General features: G+C 46.4%; 1 protein-coding gene across 1 annotated transcript in view; it reads left to right on the top strand.

Annotated features, from left to right (window-relative positions):
* Positions 1-18,730, top strand: part of LOC142313129 (uncharacterized) — a 44,748-nt gene extending 26,018 nt beyond the window's left edge. Inside the window, exon 6 of the mRNA XM_075352116.1 lies at positions 18,462-18,730. Coding sequence (XP_075208231.1) covers positions 18,462-18,730 — 269 coding nt within the window. The remainder of the gene's footprint in view (positions 1-18,461) is intronic.
* The last annotated feature ends 8,272 nt before the right edge of the window (positions 18,731-27,002 follow it).

The following is a 27,002-nucleotide window of genomic DNA, read 5'->3' as shown; positions in this document are numbered from 1 at the left end:
TTGCCCCTCGTCAGTGCAAAGTATGGGGGTGTCTGATCTGGCTCATGAGAAAGCTATGTGGGGACCACGGGGGAACACTATTCTCCTTAAGGAGACTTTGCAAGCCAGTCTGGCTGCCAGGTAAGGGGACTTATAGCTGCAATGCCCCTCTGGGAAATATTCAAATTGTCTCTCCAGTAAAGGAGACAAACTCTAGCACAGCGCCACCTATTGGAAGTAGCGATCCTAAAAGTCACAAGTGGATTTTCGACAATCCTTTGCAATATGACTCAGGATATATAAGCCAGATCAGAATCCCAATTTGCAGACACGGTGTTTCGGGGTGCTTGCCCCTCGTCAGTGCAAAGTATGGGGGTGTCTGATCTGGCTCATGAGAAAGCTATGTGGGGACCACGGGGGAACACTATTCTCCTTAAGGAGACTTTGCAAGCCAGTCTGGCTGCCAGGTAAGGGGACTTATAGCTGCAATGCCCCTCTGGGAAATATTCAAATTGTCTCTCCAGTAAAGGAGACAAACTCTAGCACAGCGCCACCTATTGGAAGTAGCGATCCTAAAAGTCACAAGTGGATTTTCGACAATCCTTTGCAATATGACTCAGGATATATAAGCCAGATCAGAATCCCAATTTGCAGACACGGTGTTTCGGGGTGCTTGCCCCTCGTCAGTGCAAAGTATGGGGGTGTCTGATCTGGCTCATGAGAAAGCTATGTGGGGACCACGGGGGAACACTATTCTCCTTAAGGAGACTTTGCAAGCCAGTCTGGCTGCCAGGTAAGGGGACTTATAGCTGCAATGCCCCTCTGGGAAATATTCAAATTGTCTCTCCAGTAAAGGAGACAAACTCTAGCACAGCGCCACCTATTGGAAGTAGCGATCCTAAAAGTCACAAGTGGATTTTCGACAATCCTTTGCAATATGACTCAGGATATATAAGCCAGATCAGAATCCCAATTTGCAGACACGGTGTTTCGGGGTGCTTGCCCCTCGTCAGTGCAAAGTATGGGGGTGTCTGATCTGGCTCATGAGAAAGCTATGTGGGGACCACGGGGGAACACTATTCTCCTTAAGGAGACTTTGCAAGCCAGTCTGGCTGCCAGGTAAGGGGACTTATAGCTGCAATGCCCCTCTGGGAAATATTCAAATTGTCTCTCCAGTAAAGGAGACAAACTCTAGCACAGCGCCACCTATTGGAAGTAGCGATCCTAAAAGTCACAAGTGGATTTTCGACAATCCTTTGCAATATGACTCAGGATATATAAGCCAGATCAGAATCCCAATTTGCAGACACGGTGTTTCGGGGTGCTTGCCCCTCGTCAGTGCAAAGTATGGGGGTGTCTGATCTGGCTCATGAGAAAGCTATGTGGGGACCACGGGGGAACACTATTCTCCTTAAGGAGACTTTGCAAGCCAGTCTGGCTGCCAGGTAAGGGGACTTATAGCTGCAATGCCCCTCTGGGAAATATTCAAATTGTCTCTCCAGTAAAGGAGACAAACTCTAGCACAGCGCCACCTATTGGAAGTAGCGATCCTAAAAGTCACAAGTGGATTTTCGACAATCCTTTGCAATATGACTCAGGATATATAAGCCAGATCAGAATCCCAATTTGCAGACACGGTGTTTCGGGGTGCTTGCCCCTCGTCAGTGCAAAGTATGGGGGTGTCTGATCTGGCTCATGAGAAAGCTATGTGGGGACCACGGGGGAACACTATTCTCCTTAAGGAGACTTTGCAAGCCAGTCTGGCTGCCAGGTAAGGGGACTTATAGCTGCAATGCCCCTCTGGGAAATATTCAAATTGTCTCTCCAGTAAAGGAGACAAACTCTAGCACAGCGCCACCTATTGGAAGTAGCGATCCTAAAAGTCACAAGTGGATTTTCGACAATCCTTTGCAATATGACTCAGGATATATAAGCCAGATCAGAATCCCAATTTGCAGACACGGTGTTTCGGGGTGCTTGCCCCTTGTCAGTGCAAAGTATGGGGGTGTCTGATCTGGCTCATGAGAAAGCTATGTGGGGACCACGGGGGAACACTATTCTCCTTAAGGAGACTTTGCAAGCCAGTCTGGCTGCCAGGTAAGGGGACTTATAGCTGCAATGCCCCTCTGGGAAATATTCAAATTGTCTCTCCAGTAAAGGAGACAAACTCTAGCACAGCGCCACCTATTGGAAGTAGCGATCCTAAAAGTCACAAGTGGATTTTCGACAATCCTTTGCAATATGACTCAGGATATATAAGCCAGATCAGAATCCCAATTTGCAGACACGGTGTTTCGGGGTGCTTGCCCCTCGTCAGTGCAAAGTATGGGGGTGTCTGATCTGGCTCATGAGAAAGCTATGTGGGGACCACGGGGGAACACTATTCTCCTTAAGGAGACTTTGCAAGCCAGTCTGGCTGCCAGGTAAGGGGACTTATAGCTGCAATGCCCCTCTGGGAAATATTCAAATTGTCTCTCCAGTAAAGGAGACAAACTCTAGCACAGCGCCACCTATTGGAAGTAGCGATCCTAAAAGTCACAAGTGGATTTTCGACAATCCTTTGCAATATGACTCAGGATATATAAGCCAGATCAGAATCCCAATTTGCAGACACGGTGTTTCGGGGTGCTTGCCCCTCGTCAGTGCAAAGTATGGGGGTGTCTGATCTGGCTCATGAGAAAGCTATGTGGGGACCACGGGGGAACACTATTCTCCTTAAGGAGACTTTGCAAGCCAGTCTGGCTGCCAGGTAAGGGGACTTATAGCTGCAATGCCCCTCTGGGAAATATTCAAATTGTCTCTCCAGTAAAGGAGACAAACTCTAGCACAGCGCCACCTATTGGAAGTAGCGATCCTAAAAGTCACAAGTGGATTTTCGACAATCCTTTGCAATATGACTCAGGATATATAAGCCAGATCAGAATCCCAATTTGCAGACACGGTGTTTCGGGGTGCTTGCCCCTCGTCAGTGCAAAGTATGGGGGTGTCTGATCTGGCTCATGAGAAAGCTATGTGGGGACCACGGGGGAACACTATTCTCCTTAAGGAGACTTTGCAAGCCAGTCTGGCTGCCAGGTAAGGGGACTTATAGCTGCAATGCCCCTCTGGGAAATATTCAAATTGTCTCTCCAGTAAAGGAGACAAACTCTAGCACAGCGCCACCTATTGGAAGTAGCGATCCTAAAAGTCACAAGTGGATTTTCGACAATCCTTTGCAATATGACTCAGGATATATAAGCCAGATCAGAATCCCAATTTGCAGACACGGTGTTTCGGGGTGCTTGCCCCTCGTCAGTGCAAAGTATGGGGGTGTCTGATCTGGCTCATGAGAAAGCTATGTGGGGACCACGGGGGAACACTATTCTCCTTAAGGAGACTTTGCAAGCCAGTCTGGCTGCCAGGTAAGGGGACTTATAGCTGCAATGCCCCTCTGGGAAATATTCAAATTGTCTCTCCAGTAAAGGAGACAAACTCTAGCACAGCGCCACCTATTGGAAGTAGCGATCCTAAAAGTCACAAGTGGATTTTCGACAATCCTTTGCAATATGACTCAGGATATATAAGCCAGATCAGAATCCCAATTTGCAGACACGGTGTTTCGGGGTGCTTGCCCCTCGTCAGTGCAAAGTATGGGGGTGTCTGATCTGGCTCATGAGAAAGCTATGTGGGGACCACGGGGGAACACTATTCTCCTTAAGGAGACTTTGCAAGCCAGTCTGGCTGCCAGGTAAGGGGACTTATAGCTGCAATGCCCCTCTGGGAAATATTCAAATTGTCTCTCCAGTAAAGGAGACAAACTCTAGCACAGCGCCACCTATTGGAAGTAGCGATCCTAAAAGTCACAAGTGGATTTTCGACAATCCTTTGCAATATGACTCAGGATATATAAGCCAGATCAGAATCCCAATTTGCAGACACGGTGTTTCGGGGTGCTTGCCCCTCGTCAGTGCAAAGTATGGGGGTGTCTGATCTGGCTCATGAGAAAGCTATGTGGGGACCACGGGGGAACACTATTCTCCTTAAGGAGACTTTGCAAGCCAGTCTGGCTGCCAGGTAAGGGGACTTATAGCTGCAATGCCCCTCTGGGAAATATTCAAATTGTCTCTCCAGTAAAGGAGACAAACTCTAGCACAGCGCCACCTATTGGAAGTAGCGATCCTAAAAGTCACAAGTGGATTTTCGACAATCCTTTGCAATATGACTCAGGATATATAAGCCAGATCAGAATCCCAATTTGCAGACACGGTGTTTCGGGGTGCTTGCCCCTCGTCAGTGCAAAGTATGGGGGTGTCTGATCTGGCTCATGAGAAAGCTATGTGGGGACCACGGGGGAACACTATTCTCCTTAAGGAGACTTTGCAAGCCAGTCTGGCTGCCAGGTAAGGGGACTTATAGCTGCAATGCCCCTCTGGGAAATATTCAAATTGTCTCTCCAGTAAAGGAGACAAACTCTAGCACAGCGCCACCTATTGGAAGTAGCGATCCTAAAAGTCACAAGTGGATTTTCGACAATCCTTTGCAATATGACTCAGGATATATAAGCCAGATCAGAATCCCAATTTGCAGACACGGTGTTTCGGGGTGCTTGCCCCTCGTCAGTGCAAAGTATGGGGGTGTCTGATCTGGCTCATGAGAAAGCTATGTGGGGACCACGGGGGAACACTATTCTCCTTAAGGAGACTTTGCAAGCCAGTCTGGCTGCCAGGTAAGGGGACTTATAGCTGCAATGCCCCTCTGGGAAATATTCAAATTGTCTCTCCAGTAAAGGAGACAAACTCTAGCACAGCGCCACCTATTGGAAGTAGCGATCCTAAAAGTCACAAGTGGATTTTCGACAATCCTTTGCAATATGACTCAGGATATATAAGCCAGATCAGAATCCCAATTTGCAGACACGGTGTTTCGGGGTGCTTGCCCCTCGTCAGTGCAAAGTATGGGGGTGTCTGATCTGGCTCATGAGAAAGCTATGTGGGGACCACGGGGGAACACTATTCTCCTTAAGGAGACTTTGCAAGCCAGTCTGGCTGCCAGGTAAGGGGACTTATAGCTGCAATGCCCCTCTGGGAAATATTCAAATTGTCTCTCCAGTAAAGGAGACAAACTCTAGCACAGCGCCACCTATTGGAAGTAGCGATCCTAAAAGTCACAAGTGGATTTTCGACAATCCTTTGCAATATGACTCAGGATATATAAGCCAGATCAGAATCCCAATTTGCAGACACGGTGTTTCGGGGTGCTTGCCCCTCGTCAGTGCAAAGTATGGGGGTGTCTGATCTGGCTCATGAGAAAGCTATGTGGGGACCACGGGGGAACACTATTCTCCTTAAGGAGACTTTGCAAGCCAGTCTGGCTGCCAGGTAAGGGGACTTATAGCTGCAATGCCCCTCTGGGAAATATTCAAATTGTCTCTCCAGTAAAGGAGACAAACTCTAGCACAGCGCCACCTATTGGAAGTAGCGATCCTAAAAGTCACAAGTGGATTTTCGACAATCCTTTGCAATATGACTCAGGATATATAAGCCAGATCAGAATCCCAATTTGCAGACACGGTGTTTCGGGGTGCTTGCCCCTCGTCAGTGCAAAGTATGGGGGTGTCTGATCTGGCTCATGAGAAAGCTATGTGGGGACCACGGGGGAACACTATTCTCCTTAAGGAGACTTTGCAAGCCAGTCTGGCTGCCAGGTAAGGGGACTTATAGCTGCAATGCCCCTCTGGGAAATATTCAAATTGTCTCTCCAGTAAAGGAGACAAACTCTAGCACAGCGCCACCTATTGGAAGTAGCGATCCTAAAAGTCACAAGTGGATTTTCGACAATCCTTTGCAATATGACTCAGGATATATAAGCCAGATCAGAATCCCAATTTGCAGACACGGTGTTTCGGGGTGCTTGCCCCTCGTCAGTGCAAAGTATGGGGGTGTCTGATCTGGCTCATGAGAAAGCTATGTGGGGACCACGGGGGAACACTATTCTCCTTAAGGAGACTTTGCAAGCCAGTCTGGCTGCCAGGTAAGGGGACTTATAGCTGCAATGCCCCTCTGGGAAATATTCAAATTGTCTCTCCAGTAAAGGAGACAAACTCTAGCACAGCGCCACCTATTGGAAGTAGCGATCCTAAAAGTCACAAGTGGATTTTCGACAATCCTTTGCAATATGACTCAGGATATATAAGCCAGATCAGAATCCCAATTTGCAGACACGGTGTTTCGGGGTGCTTGCCCCTCGTCAGTGCAAAGTATGGGGGTGTCTGATCTGGCTCATGAGAAAGCTATGTGGGGACCACGGGGGAACACTATTCTCCTTAAGGAGACTTTGCAAGCCAGTCTGGCTGCCAGGTAAGGGGACTTATAGCTGCAATGCCCCTCTGGGAAATATTCAAATTGTCTCTCCAGTAAAGGAGACAAACTCTAGCACAGCGCCACCTATTGGAAGTAGCGATCCTAAAAGTCACAAGTGGATTTTCGACAATCCTTTGCAATATGACTCAGGATATATAAGCCAGATCAGAATCCCAATTTGCAGACACGGTGTTTCGGGGTGCTTGCCCCTCGTCAGTGCAAAGTATGGGGGTGTCTGATCTGGCTCATGAGAAAGCTATGTGGGGACCACGGGGGAACACTATTCTCCTTAAGGAGACTTTGCAAGCCAGTCTGGCTGCCAGGTAAGGGGACTTATAGCTGCAATGCCCCTCTGGGAAATATTCAAATTGTCTCTCCAGTAAAGGAGACAAACTCTAGCACAGCGCCACCTATTGGAAGTAGCGATCCTAAAAGTCACAAGTGGATTTTCGACAATCCTTTGCAATATGACTCAGGATATATAAGCCAGATCAGAATCCCAATTTGCAGACACGGTGTTTCGGGGTGCTTGCCCCTCGTCAGTGCAAAGTATGGGGGTGTCTGATCTGGCTCATGAGAAAGCTATGTGGGGACCACGGGGGAACACTATTCTCCTTAAGGAGACTTTGCAAGCCAGTCTGGCTGCCAGGTAAGGGGACTTATAGCTGCAATGCCCCTCTGGGAAATATTCAAATTGTCTCTCCAGTAAAGGAGACAAACTCTAGCACAGCGCCACCTATTGGAAGTAGCGATCCTAAAAGTCACAAGTGGATTTTCGACAATCCTTTGCAATATGACTCAGGATATATAAGCCAGATCAGAATCCCAATTTGCAGACACGGTGTTTCGGGGTGCTTGCCCCTCGTCAGTGCAAAGTATGGGGGTGTCTGATCTGGCTCATGAGAAAGCTATGTGGGGACCACGGGGGAACACTATTCTCCTTAAGGAGACTTTGCAAGCCAGTCTGGCTGCCAGGTAAGGGGACTTATAGCTGCAATGCCCCTCTGGGAAATATTCAAATTGTCTCTCCAGTAAAGGAGACAAACTCTAGCACAGCGCCACCTATTGGAAGTAGCGATCCTAAAAGTCACAAGTGGATTTTCGACAATCCTTTGCAATATGACTCAGGATATATAAGCCAGATCAGAATCCCAATTTGCAGACACGGTGTTTCGGGGTGCTTGCCCCTCGTCAGTGCAAAGTATGGGGGTGTCTGATCTGGCTCATGAGAAAGCTATGTGGGGACCACGGGGGAACACTATTCTCCTTAAGGAGACTTTGCAAGCCAGTCTGGCTGCCAGGTAAGGGGACTTATAGCTGCAATGCCCCTCTGGGAAATATTCAAATTGTCTCTCCAGTAAAGGAGACAAACTCTAGCACAGCGCCACCTATTGGAAGTAGCGATCCTAAAAGTCACAAGTGGATTTTCGACAATCCTTTGCAATATGACTCAGGATATATAAGCCAGATCAGAATCCCAATTTGCAGACACGGTGTTTCGGGGTGCTTGCCCCTCGTCAGTGCAAAGTATGGGGGTGTCTGATCTGGCTCATGAGAAAGCTATGTGGGGACCACGGGGGAACACTATTCTCCTTAAGGAGACTTTGCAAGCCAGTCTGGCTGCCAGGTAAGGGGACTTATAGCTGCAATGCCCCTCTGGGAAATATTCAAATTGTCTCTCCAGTAAAGGAGACAAACTCTAGCACAGCGCCACCTATTGGAAGTAGCGATCCTAAAAGTCACAAGTGGATTTTCGACAATCCTTTGCAATATGACTCAGGATATATAAGCCAGATCAGAATCCCAATTTGCAGACACGGTGTTTCGGGGTGCTTGCCCCTCGTCAGTGCAAAGTATGGGGGTGTCTGATCTGGCTCATGAGAAAGCTATGTGGGGACCACGGGGGAACACTATTCTCCTTAAGGAGACTTTGCAAGCCAGTCTGGCTGCCAGGTAAGGGGACTTATAGCTGCAATGCCCCTCTGGGAAATATTCAAATTGTCTCTCCAGTAAAGGAGACAAACTCTAGCACAGCGCCACCTATTGGAAGTAGCGATCCTAAAAGTCACAAGTGGATTTTCGACAATCCTTTGCAATATGACTCAGGATATATAAGCCAGATCAGAATCCCAATTTGCAGACACGGTGTTTCGGGGTGCTTGCCCCTCGTCAGTGCAAAGTATGGGGGTGTCTGATCTGGCTCATGAGAAAGCTATGTGGGGACCACGGGGGAACACTATTCTCCTTAAGGAGACTTTGCAAGCCAGTCTGGCTGCCAGGTAAGGGGACTTATAGCTGCAATGCCCCTCTGGGAAATATTCAAATTGTCTCTCCAGTAAAGGAGACAAACTCTAGCACAGCGCCACCTATTGGAAGTAGCGATCCTAAAAGTCACAAGTGGATTTTCGACAATCCTTTGCAATATGACTCAGGATATATAAGCCAGATCAGAATCCCAATTTGCAGACACGGTGTTTCGGGGTGCTTGCCCCTCGTCAGTGCAAAGTATGGGGGTGTCTGATCTGGCTCATGAGAAAGCTATGTGGGGACCACGGGGGAACACTATTCTCCTTAAGGAGACTTTGCAAGCCAGTCTGGCTGCCAGGTAAGGGGACTTATAGCTGCAATGCCCCTCTGGGAAATATTCAAATTGTCTCTCCAGTAAAGGAGACAAACTCTAGCACAGCGCCACCTATTGGAAGTAGCGATCCTAAAAGTCACAAGTGGATTTTCGACAATCCTTTGCAATATGACTCAGGATATATAAGCCAGATCAGAATCCCAATTTGCAGACACGGTGTTTCGGGGTGCTTGCCCCTCGTCAGTGCAAAGTATGGGGGTGTCTGATCTGGCTCATGAGAAAGCTATGTGGGGACCACGGGGGAACACTATTCTCCTTAAGGAGACTTTGCAAGCCAGTCTGGCTGCCAGGTAAGGGGACTTATAGCTGCAATGCCCCTCTGGGAAATATTCAAATTGTCTCTCCAGTAAAGGAGACAAACTCTAGCACAGCGCCACCTATTGGAAGTAGCGATCCTAAAAGTCACAAGTGGATTTTCGACAATCCTTTGCAATATGACTCAGGATATATAAGCCAGATCAGAATCCCAATTTGCAGACACGGTGTTTCGGGGTGCTTGCCCCTCGTCAGTGCAAAGTATGGGGGTGTCTGATCTGGCTCATGAGAAAGCTATGTGGGGACCACGGGGGAACACTATTCTCCTTAAGGAGACTTTGCAAGCCAGTCTGGCTGCCAGGTAAGGGGACTTATAGCTGCAATGCCCCTCTGGGAAATATTCAAATTGTCTCTCCAGTAAAGGAGACAAACTCTAGCACAGCGCCACCTATTGGAAGTAGCGATCCTAAAAGTCACAAGTGGATTTTCGACAATCCTTTGCAATATGACTCAGGATATATAAGCCAGATCAGAATCCCAATTTGCAGACACGGTGTTTCGGGGTGCTTGCCCCTCGTCAGTGCAAAGTATGGGGGTGTCTGATCTGGCTCATGAGAAAGCTATGTGGGGACCACGGGGGAACACTATTCTCCTTAAGGAGACTTTGCAAGCCAGTCTGGCTGCCAGGTAAGGGGACTTATAGCTGCAATGCCCCTCTGGGAAATATTCAAATTGTCTCTCCAGTAAAGGAGACAAACTCTAGCACAGCGCCACCTATTGGAAGTAGCGATCCTAAAAGTCACAAGTGGATTTTCGACAATCCTTTGCAATATGACTCAGGATATATAAGCCAGATCAGAATCCCAATTTGCAGACACGGTGTTTCGGGGTGCTTGCCCCTCGTCAGTGCAAAGTATGGGGGTGTCTGATCTGGCTCATGAGAAAGCTATGTGGGGACCACGGGGGAACACTATTCTCCTTAAGGAGACTTTGCAAGCCAGTCTGGCTGCCAGGTAAGGGGACTTATAGCTGCAATGCCCCTCTGGGAAATATTCAAATTGTCTCTCCAGTAAAGGAGACAAACTCTAGCACAGCGCCACCTATTGGAAGTAGCGATCCTAAAAGTCACAAGTGGATTTTCGACAATCCTTTGCAATATGACTCAGGATATATAAGCCAGATCAGAATCCCAATTTGCAGACACGGTGTTTCGGGGTGCTTGCCCCTCGTCAGTGCAAAGTATGGGGGTGTCTGATCTGGCTCATGAGAAAGCTATGTGGGGACCACGGGGGAACACTATTCTCCTTAAGGAGACTTTGCAAGCCAGTCTGGCTGCCAGGTAAGGGGACTTATAGCTGCAATGCCCCTCTGGGAAATATTCAAATTGTCTCTCCAGTAAAGGAGACAAACTCTAGCACAGCGCCACCTATTGGAAGTAGCGATCCTAAAAGTCACAAGTGGATTTTCGACAATCCTTTGCAATATGACTCAGGATATATAAGCCAGATCAGAATCCCAATTTGCAGACACGGTGTTTCGGGGTGCTTGCCCCTCGTCAGTGCAAAGTATGGGGGTGTCTGATCTGGCTCATGAGAAAGCTATGTGGGGACCACGGGGGAACACTATTCTCCTTAAGGAGACTTTGCAAGCCAGTCTGGCTGCCAGGTAAGGGGACTTATAGCTGCAATGCCCCTCTGGGAAATATTCAAATTGTCTCTCCAGTAAAGGAGACAAACTCTAGCACAGCGCCACCTATTGGAAGTAGCGATCCTAAAAGTCACAAGTGGATTTTCGACAATCCTTTGCAATATGACTCAGGATATATAAGCCAGATCAGAATCCCAATTTGCAGACACGGTGTTTCGGGGTGCTTGCCCCTCGTCAGTGCAAAGTATGGGGGTGTCTGATCTGGCTCATGAGAAAGCTATGTGGGGACCACGGGGGAACACTATTCTCCTTAAGGAGACTTTGCAAGCCAGTCTGGCTGCCAGGTAAGGGGACTTATAGCTGCAATGCCCCTCTGGGAAATATTCAAATTGTCTCTCCAGTAAAGGAGACAAACTCTAGCACAGCGCCACCTATTGGAAGTAGCGATCCTAAAAGTCACAAGTGGATTTTCGACAATCCTTTGCAATATGACTCAGGATATATAAGCCAGATCAGAATCCCAATTTGCAGACACGGTGTTTCGGGGTGCTTGCCCCTCGTCAGTGCAAAGTATGGGGGTGTCTGATCTGGCTCATGAGAAAGCTATGTGGGGACCACGGGGGAACACTATTCTCCTTAAGGAGACTTTGCAAGCCAGTCTGGCTGCCAGGTAAGGGGACTTATAGCTGCAATGCCCCTCTGGGAAATATTCAAATTGTCTCTCCAGTAAAGGAGACAAACTCTAGCACAGCGCCACCTATTGGAAGTAGCGATCCTAAAAGTCACAAGTGGATTTTCGACAATCCTTTGCAATATGACTCAGGATATATAAGCCAGATCAGAATCCCAATTTGCAGACACGGTGTTTCGGGGTGCTTGCCCCTCGTCAGTGCAAAGTATGGGGGTGTCTGATCTGGCTCATGAGAAAGCTATGTGGGGACCACGGGGGAACACTATTCTCCTTAAGGAGACTTTGCAAGCCAGTCTGGCTGCCAGGTAAGGGGACTTATAGCTGCAATGCCCCTCTGGGAAATATTCAAATTGTCTCTGCAGTAAAGGAGACAAACTCTAGCACAGCGCCACCTATTGGAAGTAGCGATCCTAAAAGTCACAAGTGGATTTTCGACAATCCTTTGCAATATGACTCAGGATATATAAGCCAGATCAGAATCCCAATTTGCAGACACGGTGTTTCGGGGTGCTTGCCCCTCGTCAGTGCAAAGTATGGGGGTGTCTGATCTGGCTCATGAGAAAGCTATGTGGGGACCACGGGGGAACACTATTCTCCTTAAGGAGACTTTGCAAGCCAGTCTGGCTGCCAGGTAAGGGGACTTATAGCTGCAATGCCCCTCTGGGAAATATTCAAATTGTCTCTCCAGTAAAGGAGACAAACTCTAGCACAGCGCCACCTATTGGAAGTAGCGATCCTAAAAGTCACAAGTGGATTTTCGACAATCCTTTGCAATATGACTCAGGATATATAAGCCAGATCAGAATCCCAATTTGCAGACACGGTGTTTCGGGGTGCTTGCCCCTCGTCAGTGCAAAGTATGGGGGTGTCTGATCTGGCTCATGAGAAAGCTATGTGGGGACCACGGGGGAACACTATTCTCCTTAAGGAGACTTTGCAAGCCAGTCTGGCTGCCAGGTAAGGGGACTTATAGCTGCAATGCCCCTCTGGGAAATATTCAAATTGTCTCTCCAGTAAAGGAGACAAACTCTAGCACAGCGCCACCTATTGGAAGTAGCGATCCTAAAAGTCACAAGTGGATTTTCGACAATCCTTTGCAATATGACTCAGGATATATAAGCCAGATCAGAATCCCAATTTGCAGACACGGTGTTTCGAGGTGCTTGCCCCTCGTCAGTGCAAAGTATGGGGGTGTCTGATCTGGCTCATGAGAAAGCTATGTGGGGACCACGGGGGAACACTATTCTCCTTAAGGAGACTTTGCAAGCCAGTCTGGCTGCCAGGTAAGGGGACTTATAGCTGCAATGCCCCTCTGGGAAATATTCAAATTGTCTCTCCAGTAAAGGAGACAAACTCTAGCACAGCGCCACCTATTGGAAGTAGCGATCCTAAAAGTCACAAGTGGATTTTCGACAATCCTTTGCAATATGACTCAGGATATATAAGCCAGATCAGAATCCCAATTTGCAGACACGGTGTTTCGGGGTGCTTGCCCCTCGTCAGTGCAAAGTATGGGGGTGTCTGATCTGGCTCATGAGAAAGCTATGTGGGGACCACGGGGGAACACTATTCTCCTTAAGGAGACTTTGCAAGCCAGTCTGGCTGCCAAGTAAGGGGACTTATAGCTGCAATGCCCCTCTGGGAAATATTCAAATTGTCTCTCCAGTAAAGGAGACAAACTCTAGCACAGCGCCACCTATTGGAAGTAGCGATCCTAAAAGTCACAAGTGGATTTTCGACAATCCTTTGCAATATGACTCAGGATATATAAGCCAGATCAGAATCCCAATTTGCAGACACGGTGTTTCGGGGTGCTTGCCCCTCGTCAGTGCAAAGTATGGGGGTCACTCTTATATTTACTGGGCAGAAAAAAGAGCCATGATTCGACCAGGAGGAAAGAACCTTGGCTTCAGAAACGTTGAGGTCAATTGGAGAGGCATCAGAGGGCTAAGATGGCAACAAATTTTCCCGGAGATGGTGGACATCTCCAGGTCGGCCACGGGGCCGTTGGTAATGGTGATTCATGCTGGTGGCAATGATTTGGTGAAACGCAGTACGGTCGAACTACTAACAGTGATGAAGACGGACATCGAACGTTTGGCCTACCTCTTCCCGGATATAGTATGGGTGTGGTCAGAGATAGTACCACGAGCGGTATGGCACTGAGCAAAAAATGCAAATGGCATAGAGCGGTCAAGGAGAAAGATCAATGCGAGAATGGCAAAATTCATGAGAGAAAGATGTGGAATCGTGGTGCGTCACCACCAGTTGGAAGGCGATAACTCTGCACTGCTGAGGGCAGACGGAGTGCACCTTACGGACATTGGTCAAGACATTTTGTTGTCCGGGATACAGGACGGAGTGGATCAGGCCCTGAAGGTGATGGGTGGGGTCGGAGTCCTGTGTAGGCGGTACACATGATCCTCCGTGGCGGAAAATGGCGGAGAGGGGGCCAAGGTCGTAACAGCTCGTTGGCTGCACGCCGGTCGGTCGCAGACAAGGTTGCGGCGACGAGCTCGTAATGACATGGAAGGCCCCTTCTCTACCTATGAACTTAATAAACTGTGACCGACCTGTTTTCACCCCATCTAGGCCTGCCCGTGTTTTCATTTGGGGACTGGGGGGACGAGGGGAGGGCACCGCTTCAAACATACGGGTCTCCACAGTCTGGCAGGCACGATACTGCTTAAGGAACGTGTCTCTGACTGTGGAGCCCCCCTGACCAATCCTAAAGGAAGCAAGGGTCGTGCCCATATCCCCTCTTTCCACCATTCCCTAGGTGAGCCACTAATTGGGATGCCCAGCTGACCAACAGGATCGCAAGGGAAAGGGGGGTCCAGCCACACCTACAGGGGTTAAATTCAGTGCCCGGGGTCAGCGATTTCCTCTTTCCCTCTGGCTGCCCCTCTAGAAGTGACATGCACTTGTTTTTGCTGCGGGATTCCCGCAGCAAAACATGCAGCTGTCAAATTCCGCCCAGTGCGCACAGGATTTTTTTTCTCCATAGGATTTGCTGGTGATTCACTGCAGAGATGTTATGAACATTTTCTGCAGCGAAACATGCAGCAAATCCGCGGCAAAATCCGCGAAAAATCCGGTAAGTGCGCACATAGCCTAACCGATAAAGCATGAGTATACATGAAAACACCTACCGTAAAGTCACCAACAGTCATTCCTCAGGGGAAATGCTGAGGTGCATAGAGGTGTCCTGATGCTTCAAACGATGGTACACAAGGTCAAGGATGTTGTCAAATGAATTCATGGTGAGATGGCAGTAGGCTTGGAATTTAGGTGGGAATTTCCGCATTTCGCCATATAAAATATTAAAATGCCCATGTGTTTTCCTGAGCTTCACAAGGGGGTGAATCCACATCCTTTTCTCCAGTGGTGGCTCTTCTTCAATCATATGTCACCTAACCCCAAATCTCCTAGATATCAACCAGAGCAAATACATGGTTGCTTCATTGGAGAGAGACATTTTGGAGTGTGTCTAATGTGAGAATGAGCTCTGAAGCCATGTTTTTTAAGGTTTGTTAAGCAAACTAAACAAATTGGGTAGTTAATTGACCAATTTAACACACCAGGAGCACATTTTGATGGGCTAACAAGGTTTTGTGTGAAAATACGTATCTAAAGAAACGGACGGCACACGGACTGCACACGTACGTATTTTATGTCAATACGGACATTCCACACGTACACACGGCTCGCATACGCCATCACACGGATGCCATATGTACCGGAGAAACACCCCAAAAATACGGAACACTGACACGAAAAACGGACCGTGTCATACGGACGTTTTTTTTGCGGAAGTGTGTTTTAGGCCTGACATGAAGCACACAGTGAGGTTAGGGGGAGATTCACCCTCATGTACATGCATGGACTGGAAAAAATACCTGTGGCCATGCAAGCACATGTGTGTGATTTTGCGTTTAGCACTTTGGCAGTGGGAACAAATTATCATACTGCACACTGAAAATGCATTATTTGTGTTAGAAACCAAACCAAACCAAAATTGATGACATTGATGAAAAAATACATTCTGATCCAGAACATAAAATAAAGCCCTTACCCCCTCGAAGAACAAATAAAAAAAACCAATTGAAAATTAAATGTATCCAAACTTTTAGCAGGGTTATAGAAAATATATATTTACTTGAGGATTGTGACCAACTCACTGAATTAATGAATAATGGTGAAGAGATTTTAAAAAAGGTTACAGATTATGTGCCAAAAGACCACGGTTTATCAGTCATTCAGTCTCCCCAAAAAACGGAAGGAAGTATGATAAAGCCACCGCCTACCAGAAAATATGGAAAGCACAAGGTACAGGCAAACAGATTTGGACAAAAAGCTGAAGCCCAAAAAAGTGACATTGACATTTTGAACAATTCTGCCACTTCTGATCAAAAATTTGTGGATAAAGAAGAAGCAGTCAGTCAATCAAGAGAATGGATTTTGGTACTTGGCATAAAATTGTCCCACCAAGATAGACAGGAGGTCTGTGATGGCAATTGGTTGAATGACAACGTGATTAATGTCTGCCAGTATTTGATATCCAAACAGCATCCAACAATTGGGGTTTTTTTCTGATACAGTGATTGTAACACACAGCAGTTTAGATGTTCGTGTAGTGGAGCACACGCTTCAGATTCACCATCTAGGTGCACACTGGCTTGTATCTGAAGCACGCGGGACCAAAGTTACAATCTATGACTCCCTTCCATTTCCTGGAATTTCTGAGATTCTTCGGAAACAAATTGTGAAAATCTATGCTCCTCTTTTTACAGGACTAAATAAGGGGCTGACAGTTAATTATGTTTGTCCACAAAAACAGGAGGGTGGAAATGATTGTGGTGTTTGCAATTGCCAATTGTTTGGCATTGGCAAATAAAATGGACCTCAGTAAAATATTATTCATTCCTGGTGGAGACCAGCAAAACCTTCAGCCTTTTCCATACTCCACATTTGAAAACAAGCCTAAAGTTAGAAAAAATAACCCTCACAATATATTGCATCTGTCACATGTTTACTTCAGAGGCAATGATAGATTGCAAAATGTGGCTTCACGTCTCATGTGCTGGGATATCGGCAAAGGAGAGACGAGTTGCTGCTAAAAATCCATTTTTATGTCAAACATGCAAACATTAATGTATTTTTGTATTTTCATTAAATTGCAGCTCAGAGAATGTTTTTTTTTTTTTTTTTCACACGGTCAACTTTAAAAGGAACCAGTCAATATGACTTCAGACTGACCTAAGATACATCGGCATGTGAAAGTATACAACCCCCTTGGCATTTTTCCATGTTTTGCTACCTCACAACCTTGAATTTACATTTTTGGGTTTGGTTTTTTTCTTTGCTTTATTCATTTATATTTTTTTTTGTTTGTTTTTTTTGAGGGTTTGCATGAGTTCATGTAAAGAACATGGCGATGATAAATGTCCTTTATTAACCATGTGAGGTCTGACTGGATTAAATGGATAGTCATTAAAAGTTTGGAAATTAGTATTTTGTTGGTCTCTTTGGAAAAATGATGTTTGCTTATTTCTAAAAATATCAACTCAAATTTACCATTTAATATAAATAGAATGTGATAGAAAAAAATACAATCTCAAAATCACTGCGACATCTTGAAATGTGCAGAGTTATTACCAGATTTTGTCTGGTCACTGAGGGGTTAACACCATATTTGCAGGTTAATAGCATTTTTAAATGAACAGGTTCCCTTTAATGTAAAATATATACTTGTATTAATATTGTATTTTCCAAAGTTTTATAAAGAAATATATAAGCTTTATATATGGTGTCATGTGTTTTTCTCCATTAATTTTTTTTAGGGGGTGGGATACAGACAAGGCTAGTACTGTGAAAGCACACTGACACAGCTCTGCTACATCACTGTGAACTGATAGCAGAGCTGTGTACTGTATGAAGCACTATAGGGCGCATTATATTATGGAGCATCATATAGGCTGCATTATATTATGGAGCATCATATAGGGTGCATTATATTATGGAGCATCATATAGGCTGCATTATATTATGGAGCATCATATAGGCTGCATTATATTATGGAGCATCATATAGGGTGCATTATATTATGGAGCATCATATAGGGTGCATTATATTATGGAGCATCATATAGGGTGCATTATATTATGGAGCATCATATAGGCTGCATTATATTATGGAGCATCATATAGGGTGCATTATATTATGGAGCATCATATAGGCTGCATTATATTATGGAGCATCATATAGGCTGCATTATATTATGGAGCATCATATAGGGTGCATTATATTATGGAGCATCATATAGGGTGCATTATATTATGGAGCATCATATAGGCTGCATTATATTATGGAGCATCATATAGGGTGCATTATATTATGGAGCATCATATAGGACGCATTATATTATGGAGCATCATATAGGCTGCATTATATTATGGAGCATCATATAGGGTGCATTATATTATGGAGCATCATATAGGGTGCATTATATTATGGAGCATCATATAGGGTGCATTATATTATGGAGCATCATATAGGGTGCATTATATTATGGAGCATCATATAGGGTGCATTATATTATGGAGCATCATATAGGACGCATTATACTGTATGGAGGACTATATGGGGCACGCTGTATGATATGGAAGGCAATGAAGGGGGAATTCCAGTATATGGAGGACTATATAGGGAATCTAGGTGGTTCAGTAGAATGAAAATTACTTTATAAGGGCTGCAAACCTGTGAAGAAGAAAAAAAATATATTTTTATAATAAATATATATGTGTGTGTGTGTATATATAAAAAATATATATATATATTATACACCCCCCCCTTTAGAGTCATGTAGCTAATACCCAAATACCCATTACATTGCATGTGGTTATCTCAGGTCCTCAAAGAGTCAAATATTCATGCAATGATTCTTCTAGGAACAGAGCAGAAATCTTGGATAAGATCAATGTTTCGGCCTTGCAGCCTTTCTCAAGGTCTCTAAGTAAAGGTTTCCTGGAGGAGTATGTCCTGGAAGCTGTTTCAGCCTCACTGACAGACTCCTCCAGGCAACCTTCACGTAGAGACCTTGAGAAAAGCTGTAAGGCCGAAATGTTGATCTTATCCAAGATTTCTGCTCTGTCACTGGAAGAAAGAACCGTTGCATGAATATTTGACTCTTCATTTGTGGACCTGCGATAATCAAACTACATGTTAGCATTTTTTCTCATGGACACATTATTTTGCTTGCACTATTTTCAGGGATATTCTCAAATATACCCATTACATTACACCACTACCCCCATAGAAGTAGACAGTCAGTCACACATTTTTAAAGCAGTAATGATGTAATGTGTGACCCTGCGTTGTCTACATTACTACTCCCTGAGAAATACAGCACAATCACACATTTCTATGTGAGTAGTACTGTAATGTGTCCACTTCTATGGGAGTAGTAATGTAGTGGACGGAGCGGGGGTCACACATTACACCACTGCTTCCATAGAAGTGGATGGAGCATGGTAACTATGCTTCTGCTGTGATGACGTTACTTTGGGATATAAATCTGCTGAGATGTTGGTACAAGCTCTTATGGCTCCTGTATGTTTTATATTACAGAGTTGTAAAATGAATGGAAAGAGAAATGATTAGTAGCTGAACAGATGATGCCTGTAAATGAGGATATCTTGGGGAATTGGGGAACTGTAGAGAAACCTGATCATGGTAAGCGTGAGCAGAACATGGACGCTATAATGGTGACTGGAGCGGGGGGAAAAGCTGCCACAAGGCGCAAAGATGACACTTGAAAATGGAAATAAGCAAATCTACTGAAGTTAGAAAGCTAAAGATTTTTCCAAAGCTCAGTTAAGGCTATGTGCACACGCTGCAGTTTTGTTTCTTCAGCAAACAAACCCACCCACTGGCCCAAAAACACATGCATTTCGGGCATTTTTGAGGTGTTCTCGATCAATTGATGGGGACATTTTTGCCCATGTGTTTTTTCACTATATTCAATGCAAAAATCACAGGTTAGAAATGCAGAAAGGTTATGGCTATGACCCACGCCGGGACTGTGGTGGTACTCTGTCCCAGACCCAGTATTACAGGAATATGTCACGGGTCTGGCTGATGCCCGGTTCCGTGACCCTGGGGGTCACTTAAAAAGGGGGTAAAATAAAAATAAAGGAATGTTTTTCATGATGCTAGTTGTGGTATGCGGCTAGGTGAGGAAAGACGCCGCTGCTGCAAAGTCTCTCACTGCTGAGGCTGGTGGTATTTAAAAGCCTGGATGTAATGGCCCTCCGCAAGTAGAGCTGAGCCCCAGGGGATAACAGGTGAAACAGGTACGAGAAGAACTCAGACCACACAAGAGCTGCGGTTTAACTTGTCTTTTACTCACGGGTTCTGTGAGCTACAGTCCGGCTGGTGCTGGTCTGTCCCAAACGGGGCCTCGGAATTCCTTTTGTCCCAGTGCCAGTGATTTGACCTGGTGAGTAGTTGGTGGATCCCTGTAGCCTGAAGCGTTTTGGGGTCCCCTCCTGGTCTCTCAGTCTTGGCTCGTATGGCAGGCAGCTTGATCCTCCCTTGAGTTGGACCTCTGTGTCAGCTCCCAGGGTTCCCTCTTTGCTGCTGTTCTCTGGACACTAATGTTGGTGAGGAACCGGGACGATTCCCTCAACAGTCAGATTTATCAGATGAGCTTGAAGCGTCTTTCTGAACTAGGGCTCTGCACCCCGCCAGTGCCTGGTCCTGTGAGTACCCTCGACCATACTCCTTTTTGCAACACTTCAGTCATTCCACACTTGCTGTCTGTCTGCACGTTAAATTCAGACCTCCTCACTCCATGTCTGACAACTGTCAACTGCTTACTGCACACTCTAGCCCCTCCCTTTTCCCTGGTTTCTGACTGGCGGGTTTGGATGAGCCCCAACTATAGGTGGCTATCCATCAGGTCCATCTCTAGCCTGTTACCCAGTCTGGGGACAAGGGCATTGTTGTGTGTGTGTTCGGTTGATGTTTAGTTTTTACCGGCATTGGTCTTCCAGGAACGCGACGTTAGCACTGCACCTGTTACTAGATGCAATACCCTGTGGCACCTGAGAGCTCAAGGGGGCCACAGCTATGTGCACACACTGCATATTTGTAGTGACCACAAAAATGCACGTTTTTGGCTTAAAAAAAGCATCCAAAAATCGCATTTGTTTTGCCGCGTTTTTGTTAATGCATTTTTTTATAGGAGAAACAAAACAGGATAGGATAATTGATAGCTAGAATAGATCAAACATATAGCGTAGATTGATTCTGTTATTTCTATCGATAGATGGGTGATAGCTAGCTTGGACAGCTGTTTTTTTTTTATTTTTTGTTTAATTTTTGTTTTTATTAAAAAAAACGTGGGGTCCCCCCATTTTTCAATTCCAGCACAGGAACAGCAGCAGCTGCAGGCTACAACCCATCAGCTGTCTGCTGCACCTTTGCTGGTTATGAAAAATAGAGGGGATCCCATGCTTTTTTTTTTTTTCATTATTTGATTTATTTTTCTTAAAAAAATGACGTGGGGTCCCCCCTATTTTTCTAAAACTAGCTAAGGTGTAGCAGACAACTGGGAATTATTATTAGGGTGGGAAGGGCCATGGTTATTTGGCCCTTTCCAGCCTAACAATAGCAGCCCACAGCTGCCCCAGAAGGGACACATCTATTACATGCGCCAATTGTGGCGTGGGCTCTGACTCTTCCCGTTGCCCTGGTGCGGTGGCAATCTGGGTAATAAGGAGTTAATAGGCCATTGCTGCCACTAAGTCCTAGATTAGTGATGGCAGGTGTGCCTCTCCTGCAGCGGACGAACCGCTCGGATCCGGGGGTTGCTGTTGTGGCTCGAGGGTCTCCGCAACCCGGGGGCTCACGGCCACTTCAAATGAAAAGGAGTATTTACAGGGGATAAGTGTTAGTGACGCCACCCATGGTTCGCGGTAAGGGGAGTACCGCCGCTGCCGATGGGAGTACCCGGGGAGATGGAGTGGGGCACTAGATGATGTTCCCTCCACGGGCAGGGGAGGCCACGGGACTCTGGATGGTGGAGGTGCTGGGGAGCGCAGCGCTGGTTGGAACCAGAACAGGACCACGTACTCACTTCCTCTCTGGGGTGAGCCCATCCGGGAGTCCGCTCCCTTTGGTGTTGCGGGTGGTCAGTACCTTGCATCCATGCACTAGTGTTAGATGTTCTGTGTGACCACTCGGCCTGAAGCTTTCAGGGTCCCGCTCCTCACGATTAGGTAAGGAAGCTATGCTCTCGATGGCTGACACTTGGGATTTCAGTGGGCTGCATGGGTTGGAAAGCCCTATCCCCCTCGTTGTATTGATGCCTTCGATCTCTGAAGTCTTGGGGACAGTTCATAGAGATACTATCATCCGCAGGTTAATTATCAGGTTGCTTGAAGCTACTCCCTGATCTAGGGTACCCCGCCGTGCTCTGTACCGGTTCGGTTACTAGGTACTCCGGTGCCAACTGTTCTCCAAAACTAAGTCTGGCTCCTTTCGCTAATACTCTGCGACCGGGTCTCTGACTCCTCCGGTCCCAGACCACCGTCTACGACCTAGCCAACATCTCCCAGGGAGCTCCAACTCCCCTCGCTTCTCACTCTCTGAGGAGTACCACTGCTCTCCAGGGAGCTCCTACTCGCAGCACCTCACTCTCAGGGAGCTACCACTCAACTGACTCTCCCCTCCCACTTGTCTGCCTGACCCCTAGGCGGGTGGCCTTATTCCAGCTAGACCACCCACTGGTGTGCCTGACAGGGTGTGGTGTGAGGTGTGGTTAGGATTTGAATGCTGATGGAGCAACACCAAAAGTCAGGATCCCGGAACCATGGGGGGTTTAGTCCTGCACCAGAAGATAAAAGAGAGTGCAGTACCCTTTAACACCCTGACTAGTACAGGGGCGTCACACAGGCATCTGAGACACCCCTATTCACTAATCTGTAAGTGAAAATAAATACACACCCCAAAAATCCTTTAGCTGAAATAAGACAAAAGAGCACTCTCTTTTACCACTTTATTAACCCCTTAAAACACCCCTCCAGGTTCGACGTAATCCACACCAGGTCCCATGAGTCTTCCAGCACTGCTACATCTGAATCTCACAGAGCCATAGAACATGACTGCTCGCTGTGAGGTTCAGGCTGCGACTAAAGTGAGCCATGCAATCAACGGTGACATCATTCATGTGATGTGCGGTCACAGCTGGAGTGCTCAATCTGACCGGAAATAACCTGAGTGATATCACCGCTGATCACGCGGCTCACTCCAGTTGCTGAATGCAGCTCACAGCGGGCAGTCTTGTTTTATGGCGCTCGTTGTGAACGTCAGATGTAGCAGTGTTGGAAGCAACGTAAGACCTCGTGTGGATTACGTCGAACCCGGAGTGGTGTTCAGTGGTTAATAAAGTGTTAAGAGGGTGCTTTTTTTTGTCTTTCATTTTAGCTAAAGGATTTTTGGGGAGTTTGTGTTTATTTACTTTCACTTACAGATTACTGATGGGGTGTCTCATAGTCGCCTGCCTTCACTAATCTAGCAGTTTATGTTAGCTATGGGCTGATATTAACTCCGTATTACCCCGATTGACACTGCACCAGGGCAATTGGGATGATTCGGCAGTCTGATATTTTTAGGCTGGGGGCAGCCTAATAACCATAGGCCTCCCCAGTCTGAGAATACCAGCCCCCAGCTGTGGAAAATAGAGGGGATCGCATGCAGTTATTATTTATTTTACTGTACGATATAGACCCATCCACCGACGTCTGTGATGAGTTGCAGTCAGACAGCTGTCATTCAGGGTGGGGGCGAATCTGACTGCAACCAATCACAGCGACCAGTGGGTAACGGAAGCAGTGAATATGTATGAGTGGCCTGGGAGAAGAATGAGAGGTTGCAGGAGCAGTGTGACAGCCATGCTGGTGATCGGGGAGTATGAATCGGGGAGTATGAAGGACTTGCTCCTACCCCTTTGCGCCAGATTCTAAAGTCTATGGGGACCAGCATCTGGCCAGATACTGGGGATCAATCCCCCCCATTGACCCTGAGTCAGGGGGGATTGATCTGCCAGTCCTCCGAAACGTAGGGACAAAATGCAGAAAGAATTGACATGCTGCATTTTTTTTCTGCAACCAAAAAGGAAAAAAAGAAGCAACGTGCGCACAGCCTTTCTGAATTCTCATAGACTTTGCTGGGGATGGCAATGCATGCAGTTTTGGGCAACAAACCACCCAAAAATGGAGCAAAAATGCAGTGTGTGCACAGGGTCTAAAGATGGAATTGCTACTAGTCAACTTGCATTCCGCTCCTGCCACTGTGACATGAACGACCGCCCTATTCAATTGCATTTCATTGTGAAAATGAAAAAAAACAAATTTTTACCACAAAAACGTTCTTACACGCTGCAATATCGTTAATGAATTATGGTCGGGGTCACAGTGTTTGTGATGCACATCCGGCGACATTAACGATATCGCAGTGTGTGACAAGTACGAGCGACCTTAAATAGCGACCTTAAATGATCGCAAATGCGGTCAAAATCGTTTGCCGCGGAGAGGTCGTCCTGAAACAAAAAATCATTTTCAGGATCTTAGCAATGTTGTTAGTCGTTCCTGCGGCAGCACACATCGCTATGTGTGACACCGCAGGAACAAGGAACATCTTCTTACCTGCGTCCACCGGCAATGAGGAAGGAAGGAGGTGTTCCGGACGCTTATCTCCGCCCCTCCTCTGCTATTGGATGGCTGCCGTGTGACGTCGCTGTGACGCCGCACAAACCGCCCCCTTAGAAAGGAGGCGGATCGCCAGCCAGAGTGACGTCGCAGGGCAGGTAAGTCCATGTGATGGGGTTAAGCGAGGTTGTGCGCCACGGGCAGCGATTTGCCCGTGTCGCACAACTGACGCACAACTGACGGGGGCGGGTACGATCGCTTGCGATCTCGCTAGTGAGATCACAGCGTGTAAAGCCCGCTTTAGTCTCTATTTTTTGATTTTCATAAGGACAACAGGATAAAATGGACCTCAAAATAAGTTGGGCAATTTCTCCTGAGTATTTTGATACCCCATATGTGGGAGGAAACCACTGTTTAGATGTACGGTAGGGCTCAGAAGGCAAAAAAAAAATTTTCAAACACAAAATTGTCTGGAATAGTTAGCAGAAGCCATGTTGCATTTTAAGAGCCTCTGACGTGCCTAAACAATGGAAACCCCCCACATGTGACGACCCCCCCCAAGGAACCTAGGGATATTGTGTACGGTGTGTGGAGCATGTGAAAAAAAATAAAAAGAACTAAACTCTGAGTGTATGTGTGTTTCTGTGAATCTATTTTCTTTGAGTAGAAAAAAAAAAAACTAGAAAGAAAAAGAGAAAATAGAAAGGAGATTCAAATTTGGTAACATAAAAAAGAAACATACTAAACCGACGTCAATCAAAAGCAAAAAAAAAAAGTTCTGCCCAAAATGGGAGCACGGATGCTGATCTATTACGTGCATCATGGATCGGCGTTCGGCAGCTGCAGGACGCACAAACGGATGGGGTGCAAAAAGCTACGTGGGATGACAGACAAAAAAAAATTATATTCACAGAACCAGGAAGATCAGTAAACAGATGAACTCTGCAGCAGGCAGCTAGATGGACGACTTAAGCTAGGACCCAGGAAGGACCCAGCGATGGAGGCTCCCACTGCACGGTGAGTTCAGACAGATGAAGACCTTGGATGACCCGGCAGGAGTAAGCAGACAGCGGCGGCAACAGGCAAGTGGATATAAGATGGGGACAGGAGAAGCCGAGGTGGGGGGGGAAGGGGCAGGGGACAGTAGAAGCCATGGGAATGGGGGACGGGGAGGTCGGAAAGCTGGAGAGATAGGAGAAGAGCGGTACTTACAGGCAGCGCAGCAGAGATCGGGCAGAGGTGTGGAACTACAAGTCCCAGCAGGGCATGGCGCAGACTGGCTGGGGAGGGCTCTCCAGGCAAAAACAAGCCTTGGGAGAGACATCACCACCAGGGTCAGCCGGCCCCACTGTACGCTGATTGTAGCAATTGCGCGTCATAGCACAATCGCTGCAATCAGTGCTGTGGGGAGGAGGAGGGAGTCGTGTTTGCTGGCCTCCAGCCACTGATCGTTGCACCTGAAACACCGATCATAGCTGGATTCCACTATTTTAGGCATTTAGTTTATGTGAAACAATGCGATTTCTGTGATTGGAGGTTCAGATTTGAACAGCCAATCACAACAATTGTGGATGGCGGGGTGGCGATGCCACCCCATTCCGGGGTTAAGAAATGGTCCCCAGCTGTAAGAAACAGCAGGGGGCATCATTTGAAAGCCTTTGCTATGGCCACGGCAATCAGATGAATTTTAGACAGTAAAGTTACGTCCCTGATAGTTAAATCCCGTAAAAATAGAATGTAATTTTACTGTTCGCGTTCGTGAAGAGGTTAATTATGATCTAAAATAAAACACTTTGGAGATAAAGGCCTCACTTTTTATCTTCTTATTATACGTAAAAGGGAAAGGGACATTGGGTCATTACTGACGATCAATGGACAAGGATCCTTGAAGGTGTGAGATCTGTATCCCTAGTGGACATTGTAGACTGCCAGAACTATAAATCATCCATAGGGGATATATGACCCTCTGTTCCTCCACAAGGTTGGCATATGTACAGAGGACAAAGGTGGGAAGTGCTGAGCGGAAGCTGCGGATCTTATACATAGGCTGCGGAGTATAAATACTTATTTGGAGTAAAGTTATTACAATTGTAAAATCCTAATCAGCAGGTTTGGTCGGAGACATCAAGGTTTTATATAAGGGAATATAGAAGAACTGACAGTGGACACACGCGGGAAAACTGCGGTAGGACGATTATTGTTTCTTACACATAAATTGATAACATTTAGATGGATTCAGATGACTCCGACAAAACGTGATTAACAAAGTCATTAGTACAGGATGGTATGAGAAGGGAGTTAGTCTAAAGGAAACGCTAGAGCCAAAAATGAGAGACTCTGGGCCCTGGGGCTGGAGACTTCGGGCTTCCAGCGTGTCAGTACAAGGCGGGGTCTTTGTCCCTGGAGCTTCTCTACTCGGTATAATAAGACTCACTGATCTTATTCATATAAAAAGCATCTGAGTAACATAGAAACTGCCGAAATATGAGGAGCTTGTCTCATCTATAAGTCATTGTATAAAGAGCTATGGAGACAGCGCTATTCTTCTGTATAACATATGTGATGTCGCTGTAGCCCTAATATTTCTGTACATGACGTCTCTGAATAGATAAACCCACACTAGCATTTCGGATTGGGGAAATATGGAAAGGGGCATTTTATTTTTTATTATTACTATTATTATTATTATTATTATTATTATTAAAGCAAATGGAGAAAAAAAATAAATCAAAAACATT

This window comes from Anomaloglossus baeobatrachus, chromosome 5, assembly GCF_048569485.1.
Source record: "Anomaloglossus baeobatrachus isolate aAnoBae1 chromosome 5, aAnoBae1.hap1, whole genome shotgun sequence".
NCBI classification, from domain to species: domain Eukaryota; kingdom Metazoa; phylum Chordata; class Amphibia; order Anura; family Aromobatidae; genus Anomaloglossus; species Anomaloglossus baeobatrachus.
The sequence above is the reverse complement of the archived record's forward strand: the minus strand, read 5'-3'. Positions and strand labels throughout refer to the sequence as shown.